Consider the following 16,387-nt stretch of genomic DNA (forward strand, 5'->3'; position numbering starts at 1 on the left):
CACTGGCCGGCTGGCAGTTCAGGACCGCAGCCCTGTACCTTGGGCATCTGCTGGGTGATCTTGGCCAGGTTCTGCCCTTTCTTGCCGATGATGAAGCGGTGGAGCCAGGAAGGGGCGGTGATGGAGGAGACCGTGAAGCTGTTGGCCTGGGGACAGGAGACAGCCGTGGGCTCACAGGGCAGGCACCCGCCAAGGCCAACCCCGGCTGGGACACCGTGGCGTGCGCTGGCTCCATCTCCCGCCCGGGGGCCCGGCAGTACCTTGGCGTAGACCTCCGTCAGCGCCTGCCCGAGCTTCTCAGGCTCCCCGCGCAGGATCACGGTCTCGGAGGCGCTGTCGGAGGGTGGGATCTCCACGGACACGCCCGTCCTCTCCAGGATCTCCTGCAGTGAGTTGCCCTTGGGCCCGATGACGTACTTGTGCTGGGACTTCTTCACCTCCACGGCGATGGTTGTGGTCTTCTTCTTCTACTCAGAACCCCAGAGGACTGTTAGGAGGCGGCGGCGGCGAGGGCCGGCCAGCGCGGGCGGCCCCCTCCCCACCGGCACCCCCGGAGCGGAGCCCAGCAGGGGCAGCAGCCCACCTTCTCCTCGTAGATCTTCCTGATGCGGGCCACGGCCTGCGCCAGCTGCTCCTTCTCGCCCGTGAGGACGATCTCGGTGCGGTTGACACTGGGAGGGGGGATGTTGATGCGTGTGCCCGTGTCCTGCATGATCTCGCCCACCAGGCGGTTGTAGGGCCCCGAGATGAAGGGGTGGAAGGCCTTCTCCACGTCCAGCCTCTCCACGGCGCGCTTGTCCTGGGGGGGAGGCGAGCGAGCGGTGAGCGCAGCCCCGGCCGCGCCGGGCCCCGGGCAGCCAGGCGCTTACCTGCTCAGCCGAGATGAGCAGGACCTCGTGCCGGGCCTTGTCGATACCCTCTTTGGTGCCCGTGATTCGGATCTGGCTGCTGGCATCGTCGGGCCGGGGGATCTGGATCTTGGTGGCCGTCTTCAGCTCCAGGTCCTGCAGTTTCTCGCCGTTCTTGCCGATGACGAAGCGGTGGTGCTCTTTGGGGATGGTCACAGTCGCTGAGGCCTGCAGCGCAAGCAGCACCAGCATGGGTCCTCATGCCCCACCCTCCCACGGCCCTCCCGGGGAACCACGCCAGGTCCTGGGGGCCCACAACTGCCAATCACCAGGCAGCAATGCTAAGTTCGACGTCCCAAACCTCACACTCCCTGCAGCCACCTCTCACAAGCTGTCACATAAAGCCCTTGTTTGAGAGGATCGAGGTGACCCACGCCCTACTTCCTGTGAACCAAACAGCCAGAAACAGGGAGTAGTATCAGGGAGAAGCTGGTCCAGAGAAGGCTGCAGCTTCTGTGCAGGCCCCGGCCAAGAGGACTCTGCAAAGCCACATGCAGACCGTCTCTGCTACCAGCAGGAAGCCACAGGTGAACCAAGTTCTCTTCCGGGTTACAGCTTTGCAGCTGCACGGAGAGCATCACAGCAGCACGGGAGGGGCCCTCAGCAAACACGGGCCTCAGAGGCGGACCAACATGAGGAGTCCCAGCAGCCCAACCTGTTACCCTGTCAGAGCCTGTGACTCTGGGGGGTGAGGGAGCACTCTCACCCACTCCCCGTGGGCCACTGCAGCCATACTGAGCACCGTGACAGTGTCAACACGCCTCAGCCCAGGCCGTGCTTGATGGGACCGGACACTGCCCACACCCCCATGCCCCCTTCCCCAGAGGGAGGACTGCCACCCCAGGGGAAGACACGCAGGCAGACACAAGCAGAGCCTGGAGCCAAGGGGCACGGCCAGTCCACTAGCCCGAGGAGGTCTCTGCTTTACTTCCCCTCGCCGTCTCTCACAGGAAGAGCCAGAACCCCCTGGCCCCAGGGACACGGCCTGGAGAGCATCAGCCTGAGGCTCCAGGTTCAACCGGCACCACAGTGCTGCTCTGGTGTCTCTGTCTTGTTCACGTGATTCTTTCTTGCACGTGTGATTTAAAAAGTCTAGGAGTTGGGTGGTGGTGGCCCGGTAGAGAGCTCAGGTTACAAGTTCAAGTCCTTGCCCCCACCTGCAGGTGGGAGCTTGGCAGCGGTGGGGCAGGGCTGCAGAGGCCTGTCCTGCTTCCCTCTAGTTTTCTACTTCCACAAGGTGTGTAAATAAGATAAAAGAGAGAGAAAAAGAGAAGGCAGACTCCAGATCGAGTGGTCTTGGCTTATGTAGCCACAGGAGAACACCGGGGAGCAGCAGTCACCCCCAGGCTGGCAGATAAGCAGGGAAATGCCAGGCAGGGCTAACCAGAGCCGGTGGGAGAAGCGTTAGAAGCCAGGCGATGATCTAGAAAGAGGGACATGGGTAGGGCTGGCGGAGCAGCTCACAGGGTGCCCCCCCCCCCCCCCCGTCTCTGAGACAACCCAGAGCACTGGAGCTCCAGCAACGACAAAAACCAAAACAGAGCCGAGCACGAGGCCTGTGAGCGACGGCAGAGCAAGAGGCCATGGCCAACAGCCAATCAGCCCACGGGCACCAGCAGCCTGGCATCGAGCATCCAGGGGCCACGCCTCGGTTGTACACTTGCCCCAAGAACCCCAGACCCTGGCTCCTAGCGTCAGACGCCGGCCATAGGGAGGTCCAGGGGGCTGCAGTGTGGATGGGCACACCCCAAGGTGCCTACTGGCCAGAGACGCCCTCGGTGAGGCCTGTGTCACCTGGGCTGATGGAGGACATGCCCATGGCAGGTGGGTACTGAGAGGAAGACAGCGGGCACACACATGCCCCCTAACCGACAGTGAAGGCCTCTGGGCCCCCAAGGTCAGGAGCTGCTCTCCAATTTGGTCCCTGGCCCCAGGGGGAGTGTGCACGACGCCCACTGGACTGACACCTATGAGCCCAAGAAGCTGTGGGAGTCAGCAGGACCCTCGCCCAGGCCTCTGGGAAGTGTCAGGGTGCTCGCTTCTATGGGCAGCAGGACCCTCACCCAGGCCTCTGGGAAGTCTCAGGGCGCTCGCTTCTATGGAGCCAGCAGGGAGCCTGGGCCAGACAGAGGTCTGCAGCCCGCCCGACAGCCTTGCCCCTGCTGAGCTGATGCTGAAGGTGCCAGACTGATGTGGTGCCCCGCTCTCCGTGTAGGCAGGTGCCTACCAGGGCAGGAAGCAGAGCACCCACCTGAGTCTGCAGCCGGGCAACAATGTCCTTGCGGGCTTTCATGACAGCATCCAGCTTGCCCGAGACCATGATGGACAGGCCCTGGTCCTTGGCGAGGGACAGCTCCAGGTGGGCGCCCGTCCGCTGCATGATCTCCAGGCAGACCTTGGCCTGCTCACCCTCTCCAAACTGGTTCATGTCCTTGTACTTCCTCTCCTCCAGGGGCACGTGGAACACCTGCCCGAGCAAGGGCGAGGTCAAGGAGAGGAGGGAGCATGGCGATGGGCTGGGTAGGTGGCACAGGTCATCAGCTGCCGGGGACGGGTCCCCGTGGCCTGGACATGGGGCTGGTCCTGTGCCGAGGCCACTGTCAGCTGTGGAGCGGGTGGGTCCCTCTGGGGAAGCTCTACACCCCCTTTTGCAGGTTCAAAGTCCCTCTACCAGATACTCCCTGGGAAAGGTAGGGGGCTACCTGAGTGAGGGGAGGTGGGGAACGGGGAGTGGTGGTGGAGGGGGGCTACCTGAGTGAGGGGAGGTGGGGAACGGGGAGTGGTGGTGGAGGGGGGCTACCTGAGTGAGGGGAGGTGGGGAACGGGGAGTGGTGGTGGAGGGGGCTACCTGAGTGATGATGGAGGCCTTGATGGGCCTGATCTTGTTGCCCCAGGCGCCCGCAGGCTCCTGGACACTCTCCAGACAAGCAGCTTTCTCGGGGAGCGGGGGGAAGGCATCCTTGTAGGTGGGGGGGTCGCTCTCCTCTTCGGAATTTAAAGTGGCAACTGGAAGCCAGAGAGGAAGCCACGGCTTCAGCGTAGGGTCCAGCTGGAGCCTTGTGGTGCCGGGCCCGGGCTCCGCTTCCACGTGACCTGACAGATGCCTGGCAGGCACCGACCCGGCTGGACTGGTCACGGCCCCTGCCCTCTTGCTGGCGTGCACAGGGAGGGGGACCCGGCTGTTATCTCTGCGTGGAAGTCTGGAGGTGCCTGAGACCTAGCTGGGCCACTCACACCCGGTCCCCGTCTGGGCCCTGACACCCGGGACTCCTCCCCACACCCCACAGTCCAGACTTTCCTTCAGTGCTGCAGCAGCAGGCTTGGGGACAGTCCTGCTCCTCACAGCGGTGAGAGCCACCCACCCACCGCCACCCTGACCGTTACCTTTGATCTGTTGCGGCACCAGCCCACTTCGGTGTTCAGCAAAGCTCTCTTGGGTCAAAACTGCGACGGAGCTCATGGTTGATCTCGCGTGTGCACACAATCCGGGGAGCCACTGTGGGGGACGGGAAGGGATGCTGGGTGACTGGCCCTGAGGCTCCCATTGGGGGAGGATCTGGGCTGCAGAGTGGGCCACTCGGGGCAGGGGCGCCCCAAAGGCCAACAGACACCACTGCTCCGGCCTTGGGGAGCCCAGGGGTGATGGGAAGATCAGACCCGCCTGAACACAGCTCACGGCCACGCCTGGAGAGAAGGTGCTGTGGTCCGCGCCCCTGCAGAGGCTCACCGGCAAAATGGTCAGTAGCCAGGGAGTCCGTCCTGAGGCCGCCCGCTAGCCTGCCAGCTTCGGCTGAGGGGACAGCAGAGCAGGAAGAGTTACTGGTCTGAGCTCCACACCCGGACCCCCACCGCCTGCTGCAGCCGCCCTCCCCAGGCCCTGGTGGCCCCAGAGCCCGGCTCGGCCACTTCTAGAAAGGCCGCCATTCTGCCTGGGCCAGATGTGGCCGTGCAGTCACTTTGCTCTTGCCGTGGCCCTGTAAACCCTCTGGTCTCTCCTAAGCCACCGAGGATTTAGAAACCAGGCCAGAAAGTGGCATGGCCGGAGAGACCTTCAAAGGCGGCGCACGGTGGGGGACCCAGGACTGACTGCTGGGCCGCCGAGGCCTGGGGTCCCGAGCAGGGTGGAAGACTGACGGGGAGGCCTGGGCTGAAACGGGGGTCCACAACCCCCAAGTTCTTGCCCATCAATCTCGGTGCAGGCGTGTGCCGGGGCACGGCCTGCAGGAGGCCTCCAGAGCTGGCCAAGTCACAGGCTGGGGGGGGGGGGTTTCAGAGGCAGCGACGTGAACCAAACAGGCTTCCCAGACGCAGCACCCCCTCGCTCCCCGGAGCCCACACTAAGCCAGCCGGTGGCCGGTGCAGCCGCAGGGACGCGCGACCTGGGCTCGGCCAGACCCGCCGACCTTCCACCTGCGACCACCCACGGCGGGCCGGGTGCCACGTCACTCCAAGGTGCCGAGGCCTCTCTCCCCCACGCTCCCGGTGAGCCCGGCGGTGTGCCCCCGCCAGCTGAGCCCCACTCGGCCCCACCTCGCCCAGACGTCAGTCCCAGGCCCCGGGACAGTGCTGGGCAGGATGGTACCGACTGAGCGTCTCCCCCAAGTCGGACACCACGGCGGCCCCTCACCTCCTCCTCCGTGAAGCCCTTCAGGAAGAGTCACGCCGCCCCGGGCATCAGACCCGGCCCTCGGGTCTGGCACGAGGGCTGTTCGCACACCTGAGCCCCCACCCGCCCCGCTCCAGCCTGGGCCTGGGCCTCGCCAGCTCCCAGAGAGCAGCGGCCCGCACCCCTCCCCTCCCGCCAGGGACCCCCGGGAGGAGGCGGGTTAGGCGAGCGGGGCTGGGCGGGAAGGGGCCCTGCAGGACGGGGCTCAGGGCCGGCGGTGCGGTGCAGCGTGGCCGGCCGGCCGGAGGGGAAGTTGGCCGGAGCCCAGGGCGCTGGGGAGGAACTTGCAGTTGCCACCTCAGCAGGTCCTCCCACCGCCACGGGGCGGGCGGGGACAGGCTTAAAGGGCCCGAGCGCGCGGTCCGCACCGGGCCTCTCCGCCCGCGGGCGGTGCGGGGCACTGGGGGGCTCGGCGGGCGCAGCAGCCGAAGGCGGGGTCCCGGGGTCGCGGCCGCCCCACCCCCAGCCGGGGGGAGGGCGCCGCCGGTGGGGGAGGGGCGGCCCACGTCAGCGCGGCCCTCCCGCCCCCCTCGTCTCCCCCGGTCCCGGGCCGGCCCCGTCCCGTCTCCTCCGTCCCGTCCCGTCCCGTCCCGTCCCGTCCCGTCCCGTCCGCGGTCGCAAAGTTTCTGCGCCCCGGCTGCCGGGACCGGGACGCGCGGCCATGCGCAGTGGAGACGTGGGCGCAGCGGAGCGGAGCGCAGGGGGAGTCCCGGAGTCCCGGCAGACGAGGACCGCCCGCACCCCCGCCCCCCGCCCCCCGCGCTCACTCTGAGTCGCCCCCGTCCCGTCCCGTGCCCGAGTGTCCGTGCGTCCTGGCGGCGCCGAGAGGCCGGAGCTGGAGGCCGGCGCCCGGGCCCCGGCGGCTAAGTAGGGCGGCGGCTCCAATCCCGCAGAGACACGTCAGGGGCCCGCCCCGCGCCGCGCCCACGGAGTCCCGCCGGCCCTGCCCGCCCGGCCCAGGTCGGGGTCCCCTGCCCCGGGGCCCTGCAACTCACCCCAACTCTGCGAGTGCGCCCCGCGGGCTCCGGGGCTGAGGGCGGCGGGTGACTACACCACCTGGCTACACCCGCAGCTCCCTGGGTGCACCCTGCACAGCCCAGCCCCCGGGCGCCGCCTGCAAAGACACCCCACTCCTCACCCTGGCTACCGGCTCCAGGTGCACCCCGCCCGAGAGGACTCGGGGGACAGGCCCAGGGTGTCCCATGGGGACCAGGACACAGCTGCGGAGTCGGTGAGGGCGGGAGCAGCCCGGCGGAGGTCTGCCACCCTGGGGAGCAGCTCCAGGGAGGCCCAGCAGAGCCCTGGGGATGGCGGGACCTTCCTGCTTGGCTCCCCAGGCCCAGATCCCACCCCAGCCCCACAATCTGGACACCTGTGACCCCTGGGGTTTCCACCTTCAGCGGGGCGAGAAGCAGGCTAGGTGGGAATGAAGCCCCCAGCAGAGGAGCACCCTGACCCACATGCCAGGCCCATCAAGACACCCAGTGCCAACTGGAAATGGGTGAGGCAGAAAGCAAGCCCCCCCCCCCCAGAAGGAGCCTTTCAGGCCAGGGATGGGCATCTAAGTCTAGAGAAACGAGATGGGGTCTGGGAAAGACTTCTGGTGAAGCTCACACCCTGCTGCGTGTGAGGACCAGGGTTCAAACCCCCAGCATCATATGGGAGCACTATGGACAGCACTAAAGGAGTCTCAAGGTGGAGTGGAGCGGCATCTCTCCTCCTTCCCTCTCTAAAATAAACGCAGGGGGGAAAAAAAAGCCAGGGGAGGTTGCTCAAGACTACCATGCAGCCACAAGATCCCGGGTTCACTTTTGAGTTTCACAAAGGCAGGAGATCCAAATCCTGTGCAGCTGGGGAGGCCACTGGCTACAGCCCTGGACTCATGGCGAGGCTGCCAGGTCTCCCGGGAGAGGGCACCAAGGCCCTGTCCCAATCTCAGTCCTTGGAACCATAAGACAAGCAGTGCAAAATTTTATTTTTCTTTCTTTGTCAAAATTTTATTTTATTTATCAATGAGAAAGATAGAAGGAGAGAGGGGGGGGAACCAGATACCACTCTGGTACATGTGCCTGAGAGTTCAATACCATCTCCCAAACCACAAGTTTGACTTCTTTTTATTGTCTTTACTGCCAAGGCTTTGCTGGGGCTTTATACCAGTATGACTGCACTGCTCCTGGTGGAACCCTCCCCTCCCCCCCCCCCAAGCCTGACATTCAGCTCTGGCTTATGGCGGTGGTGGGGTGGGGGAATTGAACCTGGGACTTTGCAGCTTCAGGCATGCGAGTCTCTTTGCATAACCACTAGGCTCCCTCCCCCACCCAGATGGAATTTTCTCCCCAGATAGCAGGTGAGAGGGAGGGAGTGGAGGGAGGCCCCATAGCTCTGCTTCAGGTTAATGAAGCTGTTCCTCCAGGAGTGAGCCCCGCATGGAGGGCTCAGATCTGGGCCCTTTTGCAAGGTCAATCACCTGCTCTACTGGGTGTCTGGTCACAAGGAACAGAACACCTAAACAACCCACTCGGGCTGTGAGGAGAGCAAAGTGGCTGTGCAGAAAGTTGTTCACACCTGAGCCTCCAAGTGCCAGGTTCAGTGCCCGGCAGCACCAGACGCAGAGCTGGGCAGAGCTCTGGTGAGTACCCCCACCCCCAACAAGAGGCAGGGCCGACGCGGCTGGGAGCCTCTGCTCACTTGAGGACAAAGCCATCAGGTGGAAATGTGTACCGAGCACCTTGGTTCTTAAAAGCCAAGTCCAGGAAGAGCTAGTGATCTCCTGAGTGGGAAGCCCAGAGTGAGCAAGGCTGGGGCCCCTGTGCAGGCAGCCCGCCCCAGGCCCAGCCCCAGCCCCAGCCCCAGCCCCAGCCCCAGGGCCCAGGACGTCAAGGCTGTGGCCTGGGCTGGGCAGGCAGCCGGCCTTCTCGAAGCAACCCAGCCGCCATGTCCAGGAGCCAGAGCCAGGCAGGAGGCTTTGCCCCATGAAACCCAACTCACAGGGGGGCAGGCCCAAAGTCCCCAGCAGGAACACCAGGTGGGCCGAGGCTCCTCCAGAAACGAGCTCGAACAGAACCAGCATTAGAAGGGCTGCGGACCCACCAGAGAACTCCCAGGTCTAGAATGCCACACAGATCAGTTCCTTCCAGAACACCAGTAACAACAAACTCAGAAACAATCTGGCAGGGCGGGCGACACAGTGCACTGGTTCTGCAAAGGACTTTCACGCTGGCGGCTCTGAGGTCCCAGGGTCAATTCCAGACGCTGCCACAAGTCAGTGCTGTGCAGGACTCCAGTAAGTCCTCCATGTGCGAGCACCACTGCCGAGACGTGCACACGCACAGCTCTCCCGCAGACTTGCTACAGAAGCAACAAGGCCTTGCTCAACAAGCTCTGTGCTCTCCCGGCTCGGCTCAGCCTCCTCCAAGGCACAACCTCTCTCCAGTATATGTCCACAGTTGCAGTCACACCACAGCTTTACCTTTTAACAGCACACGGGGGGGGGGGGGGGGGCAGAACTCAGGCAGGAGGTGCTGGCACCTCAAGGCCCCACAGGCCTCGGTGTCCTGAGCGCCTGCACAGAGCCCGCGTGGGTGGGTGTGCTCTCACCCCCAGCCCTCCTGGCGTCAGCCGAGACCTGCGTGGGTCCAACAGGGCCGGGCTGAGCGTCTGTCCCGTCGAGCCGGGCACGAGCCCCGCCACCTGCCCCAGCTCTAAAGGGGCATGGAGGGAGATGTCAGGTGCGGGGAGGGAGCCCGGGTGCTCCCCAAGGACGGCCGACTCACAAGTTCACTCCCGCACCGCATTCCTGCTTCATGCACTGGAGGGAGGAGCCCGTGTCCTAGGTCAGCCTGTCCCACCCCAGCCGCAGCGGGAGAGGCTCGTACAACAACTTCAATGCTGCCATGTAAACTGAGCGTCTCCATCTGCAAAGCTTCGGGGTCCGTGCTAAAAAGGCCACAGGCTCAGTGGTCCGCACCTCCCGTGCCCACGGGCAGCCCTGGCTGGCAGCAGCCATCACCGCGCACACTACACACCCCGATGGGTGCTGGGTCCCCATCATCTCGAAGATGTTCTGTCTTCATGTGGTACTGGAGATGTGAACTCACGGTGTCAGGCACACACCAGCACTCAGTCGCCTCTCTGGACCAATGCTTTATTTTGGGGAAACACGGAGGGTGGCAGATGATGTGTAGAGAGAGGCGTACCACACTGGGCCACCCGCACTCCTGGGCATGCAAGTCTCGGGTTCTAGAAGCTGACCACTTGCGTTTAAAAAAGGCAAAACTTAGGAGAGAGGACAGCGCGCAAGGCCGGGAGTGGGACCCAGGACCTCACGCGACCGAGTCCAGCCCAGGCCCCGCGCGCAGCTGGACGCCTCCCATGAGCAGGCTGCTGTGCTGTGAGCGGAGCGGGGACGGGAGGGCAGAGCACGGGTGCCAGCATGGAGTTTGGCCTGGGCCTGGCCTCGGGCCCCGGGAGGCCACCTCTGCCCCAAGTGTCTCCCAGTGCGCACCGGTCAGGGGCTGAGGACCCCTAAGCCCCCTGCTTGACTAAGATGCTGCTGGTGTAACCATGATGGTGGGAGGGCACGGCCGCCACCCCTCCGTGCTGTGTGAGCACGCCACTTGGCAGCCGGCAAGCCTGACTGACCCTGTGACTCTGCAAAGGGCCTCAGTGTAGGGGCTCTCCCTGCAGTGGCCCCTCACAGCGGCTCTGCCAGGCCTGGGGAGTCACGGCCACTCTGCCTGGAGCCACCAAGATGGAAATGGCGCCTGGCTTTTCCCAGGTGAGGGAATGCAGCACCTAGAATAAAGGCCAGATGAACAGCCCTAACCCATCTGGCGTGTGCCCGGAGCAGTGTTGTAAGACAGGGTCATGGGCAGACAAGCCAACGTCAGGAATCCAGGTTCTCGGCGGAGCCCAGAGGCCAGCTCAGCAGAAGCACACACGCCACATGCCCGAGGCCCTGGGCTCAAGGCGCAGCATGGCACTGTGGTTCTCGCTCTGTGCCCCTTTCACGGTACAAAACCAGCAGCTCCGGCGGGGAGGTCCCCGGCTGGCACACCATTCGTTTCCTGGTGTTGCACAGAAATCAGAAGTTGGGAGTCGGGCTGTAGCGCAGCGGGCTAAGCGCAGGTGGCACAAAGCACAAGGACCGGCATAAGGATCCCGGTTCGAACCCCGGCTCCCCACCTGCAGGGGAGTCGCTTCACAGGCGGTGAAGCAGGTCTGCAGGTGTCTGTCTTTCTCTCCCCCTCTCTGTCTTCCCCTCCTCTCTGTTTCTCTCTGTCCTATCCAACAACGAGGACAACAACAATAATAACTACAACAATAAAACAACAAGGGCAACAAAAGGGAATAAATAAAATATTTTTTAAAAAAAATCAGAAGTTATGCGCTACGGAGACGTCAGTGAAGCCAGACACTGAAGAGCTACGGGCGTCTCGGCTAGAGCCCTCCCCCCACCACTGGAAAGAGCCAGGGTTCCTTGGGGCAAAGGGAGTGCGTGTGCTACCTCCAGGGAATGATGGATGTGAGATTAAAGAAACCAGCTGGCACAGGTGGGAACACGACCACGGCCAGCTCAGCCCACCCACACAGGTGACTGCCTGCCACGGGGCCTGTCGACCAAGGACACGGGCCAGCAGAGTTGGGGTGCAGCACTGATTTTCAGGGGGGAGGGGCACAGGTATACACGTTAACCCGGCAGTTTGAGGCTCAGCGATTTGTCGCTCCGGGAGCGGAAAAGTCACAGAAACACAACATCACTCTGCCACTTTGCACCAGCCCACCCTGAACCCTAAAAAGCCCATCCTGACCTTTCTTCAGCACAGACCTCTGCGCCCCTGGTGACTGGAAGGCCAGCCGGGCCAGTGTCTCAGCCACCTCCCAACACACCTCACCTGAGTGGCGAGCAGGGGCAGAGGGTGGGACACCTCACAGCACACAGCACGAGGGGACAGAGGAAGAGGAGCCGCTCCAGACCTAACAAGTGACGAAAGACACTGGCCTGCAAGTTCACGGCGTCTCGCTGTGGCTCAGAGTCCACAGAGAGTGAGAAAACTCCCCAGACGCGTGGAGGGGCCCCTGGAAGACCCGCACACATCAACACACATGCTCAGTGTCGCCCGCCACATGGCGTGACATCTCGACTTTGCTGCATTCACGTTTCTTCAAAGCTACTTTTAAGCGTGTGGTGAACAGTGGGTGACAGACAGTTAAGATTGCAGGGCACAGCCCCACACCATCGATAACTGCCATCGTGCCCCATACCACGTCCTAGAGACAGTTTGGCCACTTCTTATATGTTTCAACTCTTTAGGCTCCACATGAGTGAACACCGTCACCACTTTCTGAGCTCTGCTTTAAAGCAAACCCACAAGGAGAATTTGGGGGTGAGGAAGCAGAACAGAGAAACCAGAAACGGGGGCCGGGCTAGAGAAGGCGCGGTGACAGCGGCCCGAGAGCATCACTGACGGGACTCACAGGACGTCTCGAGGACAAGAGCGACAAGTCCTGCCCGATGCAGGAGGAAATCAGAGCTGTGTAAAAAGGCAAGAACCAGGGACGAGCAGACATCACCAGCCAGACACGGCAGCAGCGGGGACAGGCCCCTCAGTCGCTCTGAGGCGGCAACAGTGGGGCAAGAGGCAGCGATCACATTTTCTGAAGGAAGCAGAACTTCTTTGCCCACGAGAAGCCTGCAAATTATTTCTGCGCCTCCACGGCATTAATTGGGTCCTGTGCCCGCTAGGGGACCCAGAGCTGAGCCGAGGGATCGGCTGCGCGTTGTCCCCACACAGCGGGGCGCGGTGGCGGAAAGGCGGGGTGTGCACGGCGGGCGGGGGGCCGGCTCGGCAGAGGAAGCAGGCCCCGTGGCCCCCGTGTGCACGCCGTGACGCTGGAGGGCACGGACTCACACACAGGGCTTCCTCACGCCCTAGGGGAAGGCCTGGGTGTCCCCCTGCTGTGGTGTGAATAGGCGAGTGAAATGCAGAGCTTGAGCGAAACACTAATCCTTCCCAGAGGGACCAGACGCGGGGGGGGGGGGGGGGGGGGGGGACCACAAAGCCAAGAGCCCCCACGGCCCACGGGCATCTGTCAAGAGCTGGGATGTTGTGGGCACACACAGGTCAGCCGAATGGAGGCCCCGGTGTGGCTGTGTGCCAAGGGAAAGCCCTGAGGAAAGAGGAAGACCAGGACCATTTGGCTGTTGGCTGGGGGTCTCGATCCCTGTCCCTCCTCACAGGAGATCTTGGCCATGTGAGCCACAAACAGGCAGCTTTGGTCAGCCTGCCGGGAAGGAGGGGAGGAGGCTGCGGGTCACCCAGGAGACCACTCAGGAGACTTACTCACACCCCCAGAGCTTCTGACTGACAGCAGGATGGCACAGGTAGCTTCTCACTGGAAAACACCTCAGAGGACCGTCCCTTTCCTGCAGAGACAGGAGTGGGAGCAGCAGGAGGGCAGTCCCTGGGCGGAGGAGGGAGCCGACAGGCAAACACGTACAGCTGTGCCCACCCCGGGGAACCCACTGGCTAGGGGTGGGCTGCGAGGCAGAGAGCCCCAGAGAGAAAGGCGAGTGGGTGATGGCAGGACGGGCTGGAAGGAAGTAAGAGGCGGCTCTCGGGGTCTCCGGCCAGCCAGGCCCCGACAAGGACACCAGACCTACAACAACGCACCGCCCCAGGACAGGGAGGTGGTGCAGTGGGCAGAGCATAGGACTGGCAGGCAGGGCGCAGCAAGTCAGATCCCCGACCCTGCAGAAGCCAGAGTGGTGGTCTGGCTCTAAACAGACGACGAAGCACGATGGCCTCTCACAACAGGAAGCTGATGAGAACGAGTAGGCCCAGTGCAGAGGCAGTCCCCCCCCCCCCCCCGCCCCACAAGAACCGGCTCAGGTCCAAGGAGGGTCGAGTGCCCGGCGCTGGGTCCTGGTGAGAAGGTCCATTCTGTTCTCTGGCCACATCCCGGCTCACAGGTGGCCCGGTGCTCTGCGCCACACCGGAGACTCCTCCGAGTGTGAGACTGACAAGTCTGACCTAGCACTGCACTGCGGGCGCGGCTGCGACCGCGTCTCTTCCCGGCCGCCTCCAACTCACCAGCTGCAGACTGCGATCGACGGAGAGGCCCGGAAGCTGCACTGATCTCCCAAGCTCCCCTAGCCCACAGTCCTGAGCACAGGACGTGCAGGGAGGGCATCAAAGCAAGGGCACAGCCCATGAGTGACCATGCCCCCGAGGGTGGCCCCAACCCTTCAGAATGGACATGCGAAAAGCACTCTGGGGCTTTTTACCCAAGAAGAGCCCCCTCCCCATAAGGGCATTGTGGGGCACAGGGGAGAGGGGACAAGTGGGCAAGTGGGCAGCCTGCAGTCTGAGCTGAGCCCACTACCTGGCGCAGAGGAGCACAGGCCTTCGCTGGACAGGGACCTCTCTCTCTGTACAGGCACGGGGACCTCCAGGAGGGACCGGCAGGGTGGGAGGTACATGCAGGACCCAAGGGCCAGAAAGGTCTCCAGTTGTGGGGCCCACAGCACCATTTCCAGCCGCTCTGCGAGTCAGCGGTCACCTGTGTGTGAGGACCAGCAAGGGACAGTCGTGGACCTTCGGGGCCTCTGGCCAGCACTAAGCTCCTCCCAGACGTTCACTTCGGGATCGAGACTGAGAGAGAAGCCCCAGCAGCTGAGAGGCTGCAGGAGCCCTGTGTTTCACCTCACCCCGGCCGCCAGCCAAAGCCAAGGGCCGGCCCGGCCTTCTGTGCCAGGGCCACTCCTGCCGGCTCCAGCGGCCAGGCCTCTCTGGGCAAGGCCACTGGCACCTCGCCATCTCCCTCAGGGCCGCCTGTTGTGGCAACCTCCTCAGGAGCCAGCTCTGCACAGCCTCCAGATGTGCTGGGAAGGGGCAGTTGCCACCCAAGTGCCACCCAGGCAGGGAGGTGCCCTCTGTCCCCCAGGAGGCGCACACGCCCAGAGGTCTGCAGGCGACCTGGAACCAGAAACCAGAGCCGGGAGCTCAGCCAGCTCTGCCGGGTCCCCGATTCACAGCCCCATGTGGCCTAGTCCTGGGCTCTGAACTCTCAGCTTCCCTGCCCCCAGCCCCTGAATCACACCTTCCCTGCCCCCTAGCCCAGTGTCTGAACGCCGCTGGCTGCCGCAAGCCCCTCACCCCAGTCCCTCCCCACAGGATTTCCCTGGAAGGGCCCTGGCTCTGCCACAGAGCTCACCCAGGACACCAGGCTGCCCGCATGCTCCTCCCAGAACAAGGTTGTCTGGTGGGGTCCAGGCAGGAAAAGCAGCAGTCAGTGGGGTGCAGGTCAGGGCCAAGAGGAGGCTCCTGCCCAGCACAGCAGGGCCCTGAACTATGTTCTGCTTCGTCAAGGTGTGCCCCTACACCACCCACACCCCCAAGGCCAGATGCTAGAAGATGAGGCCAGGGAGCCGGGCCGCTACGGAGACAGGCACACGCAGCCAGTGCTCGGCTCCCAGCTCTGGGCCTCTCCGGACCAAGCCGGGCCGGTCCTGCAGCCGGGTGAAGGCCATCAGTAGCGGCTGAGGCACGGGCCCGGGGCTTCCTGAGTGGCTCGCTCTAGCACGGTCACCCAGTGCGGTCAGCCAGGACAAGAGCTTCCTCCCTTCACCTCAGCACTGTCCGCCTGCCCCAGCAGCCGGTCTGCAGTGATGTCCCCTGTGGGTAGTCAGCCATGGGGGGCCGGGGGGCAGACAGCTGACCCAGAGCTGTTGCCGGTGAATCGTGGTCAAGGGTGAGGCAGGCCGAGTGAGAGCCAAGGGCTGCAGAACTGGGGCTCTGGCCTGCCGGGCTCCTCCTGGAACCTGGAGGGTGGACACTGGGCGATGCAACAGGGACACCACCACAGGGTGGCAAAGTGTCCGCACGTGACTTCACGGAGAGGCCCAGGAAGGACCCCCAGCTGTGGAAGTGTCTTTGGGGGGCAGGACCGCGGGGTGACCCTTGATGCCAGCACACAGGGCGGGCGGAACACCAGGCAAGTTCCCAGGCCCCGGAGAAACGCTAGCCAGTGCGCCCTCCTGCCCCGGGCCAGGCGGATGCGGCAACCCAGATAGCACCGTCTGTCCCAATTGCAGGACAGCCGCCCCGTGTGTTTAGGCGCTGGGAGACCCCCACGGGTGCTGGCTGAGTTCAGGGGCGCGGGAACAGGCGGTGAGCAGGCAAAGCCCCCTCCCACTAGACTCAATACCCCGGGGCACGGCCCATCCTGCTACTAAACCATCACCAGAGAGACTGAAACCGCTCTGCGGCTGAGCCCGCGTCTGCAGCAACACCTGCAGCTGGGCCACCGGAGGGCAAAGGGCAGAGCGGAGGCGGGGACCCCAGTGAAACTCAAAGCCGGAGGCCACAGACAGCACCGTTCTCAGTCGGACACCTGGGCCGCGTGACACACGCTCGCCTGGGGACACTGCTTCCTGCCGGGTCGCAGGAGAGGCTGGGCTCTCTTCGCTTCTACATTCAGACTGTGGCCTGGAAGGTGGCACAGTGGATAAAGTACTGGACTCTCCAGCATCAGGTCCCAAGCTGGATCCCTGGCACCAAGGAGGATTAAGAGCAAGAGCGCCTTTGGCACGGCTCCTGCGAGGCGCCCATGTGAGGCCTCATGTTCAGACCCAGCACTTGACCCACCCTGCCGCCACTGGGTGGCCCGGCTGTACTCCTCCTCGGCCAAGGACATGGCTTCTCTGGACAGACCTTCTAGCCCTGGCTGCAAGCTCTGGAGGTGGGCGACGCCTTCTTGCTCAGCCACACCCCAAACTGAAGCCCCTCCATCCCCACTCGGCCCCAGGCAG

The 16,387-nt window shown here is 64.0% G+C and overlaps 1 protein-coding gene across 3 annotated transcripts in view; it reads right to left on the bottom strand.

The window, feature by feature from the left end:
* The window catches only part of HDLBP (high density lipoprotein binding protein), a 29,108-nt gene that overhangs the window by 9,279 nt on the left and 3,442 nt on the right, over positions 1-16,387 (bottom strand). Inside the window, exons 1-9 of one of the 3 annotated variants that reach the window (XM_007531980.3) lie at positions 6,342-6,423; positions 4,636-4,698; positions 4,293-4,404; positions 3,757-3,914; positions 3,160-3,375; positions 870-1,076; positions 584-799; positions 261-467; positions 39-146 (exon numbers count right to left, since the gene is read on the bottom strand). In XM_007531980.3, the coding sequence (XP_007532042.1) occupies positions 39-146; positions 261-467; positions 584-799; positions 870-1,076; positions 3,160-3,375; positions 3,757-3,914; positions 4,293-4,368 (1,188 nt within the window). In that variant the 5' untranslated portion in view covers positions 4,369-4,404; positions 4,636-4,698; positions 6,342-6,423. Of the gene's footprint in view, positions 1-38; positions 147-260; positions 468-583; positions 800-869; positions 1,077-3,159; positions 3,376-3,756; positions 3,915-4,292; positions 4,405-4,635; positions 4,699-5,538; positions 5,625-6,341; positions 6,424-16,387 lie in introns of those variants that run through there. The other 2 variants (XM_060193605.1, XM_060193606.1) reach the window with 2 other exon arrangements.

The sequence above is a fragment of the Erinaceus europaeus genome, chromosome 7 (genome assembly GCF_950295315.1).
Source record: "Erinaceus europaeus chromosome 7, mEriEur2.1, whole genome shotgun sequence".
NCBI classification, from domain to species: Eukaryota; Metazoa; Chordata; class Mammalia; order Eulipotyphla; family Erinaceidae; genus Erinaceus; species Erinaceus europaeus.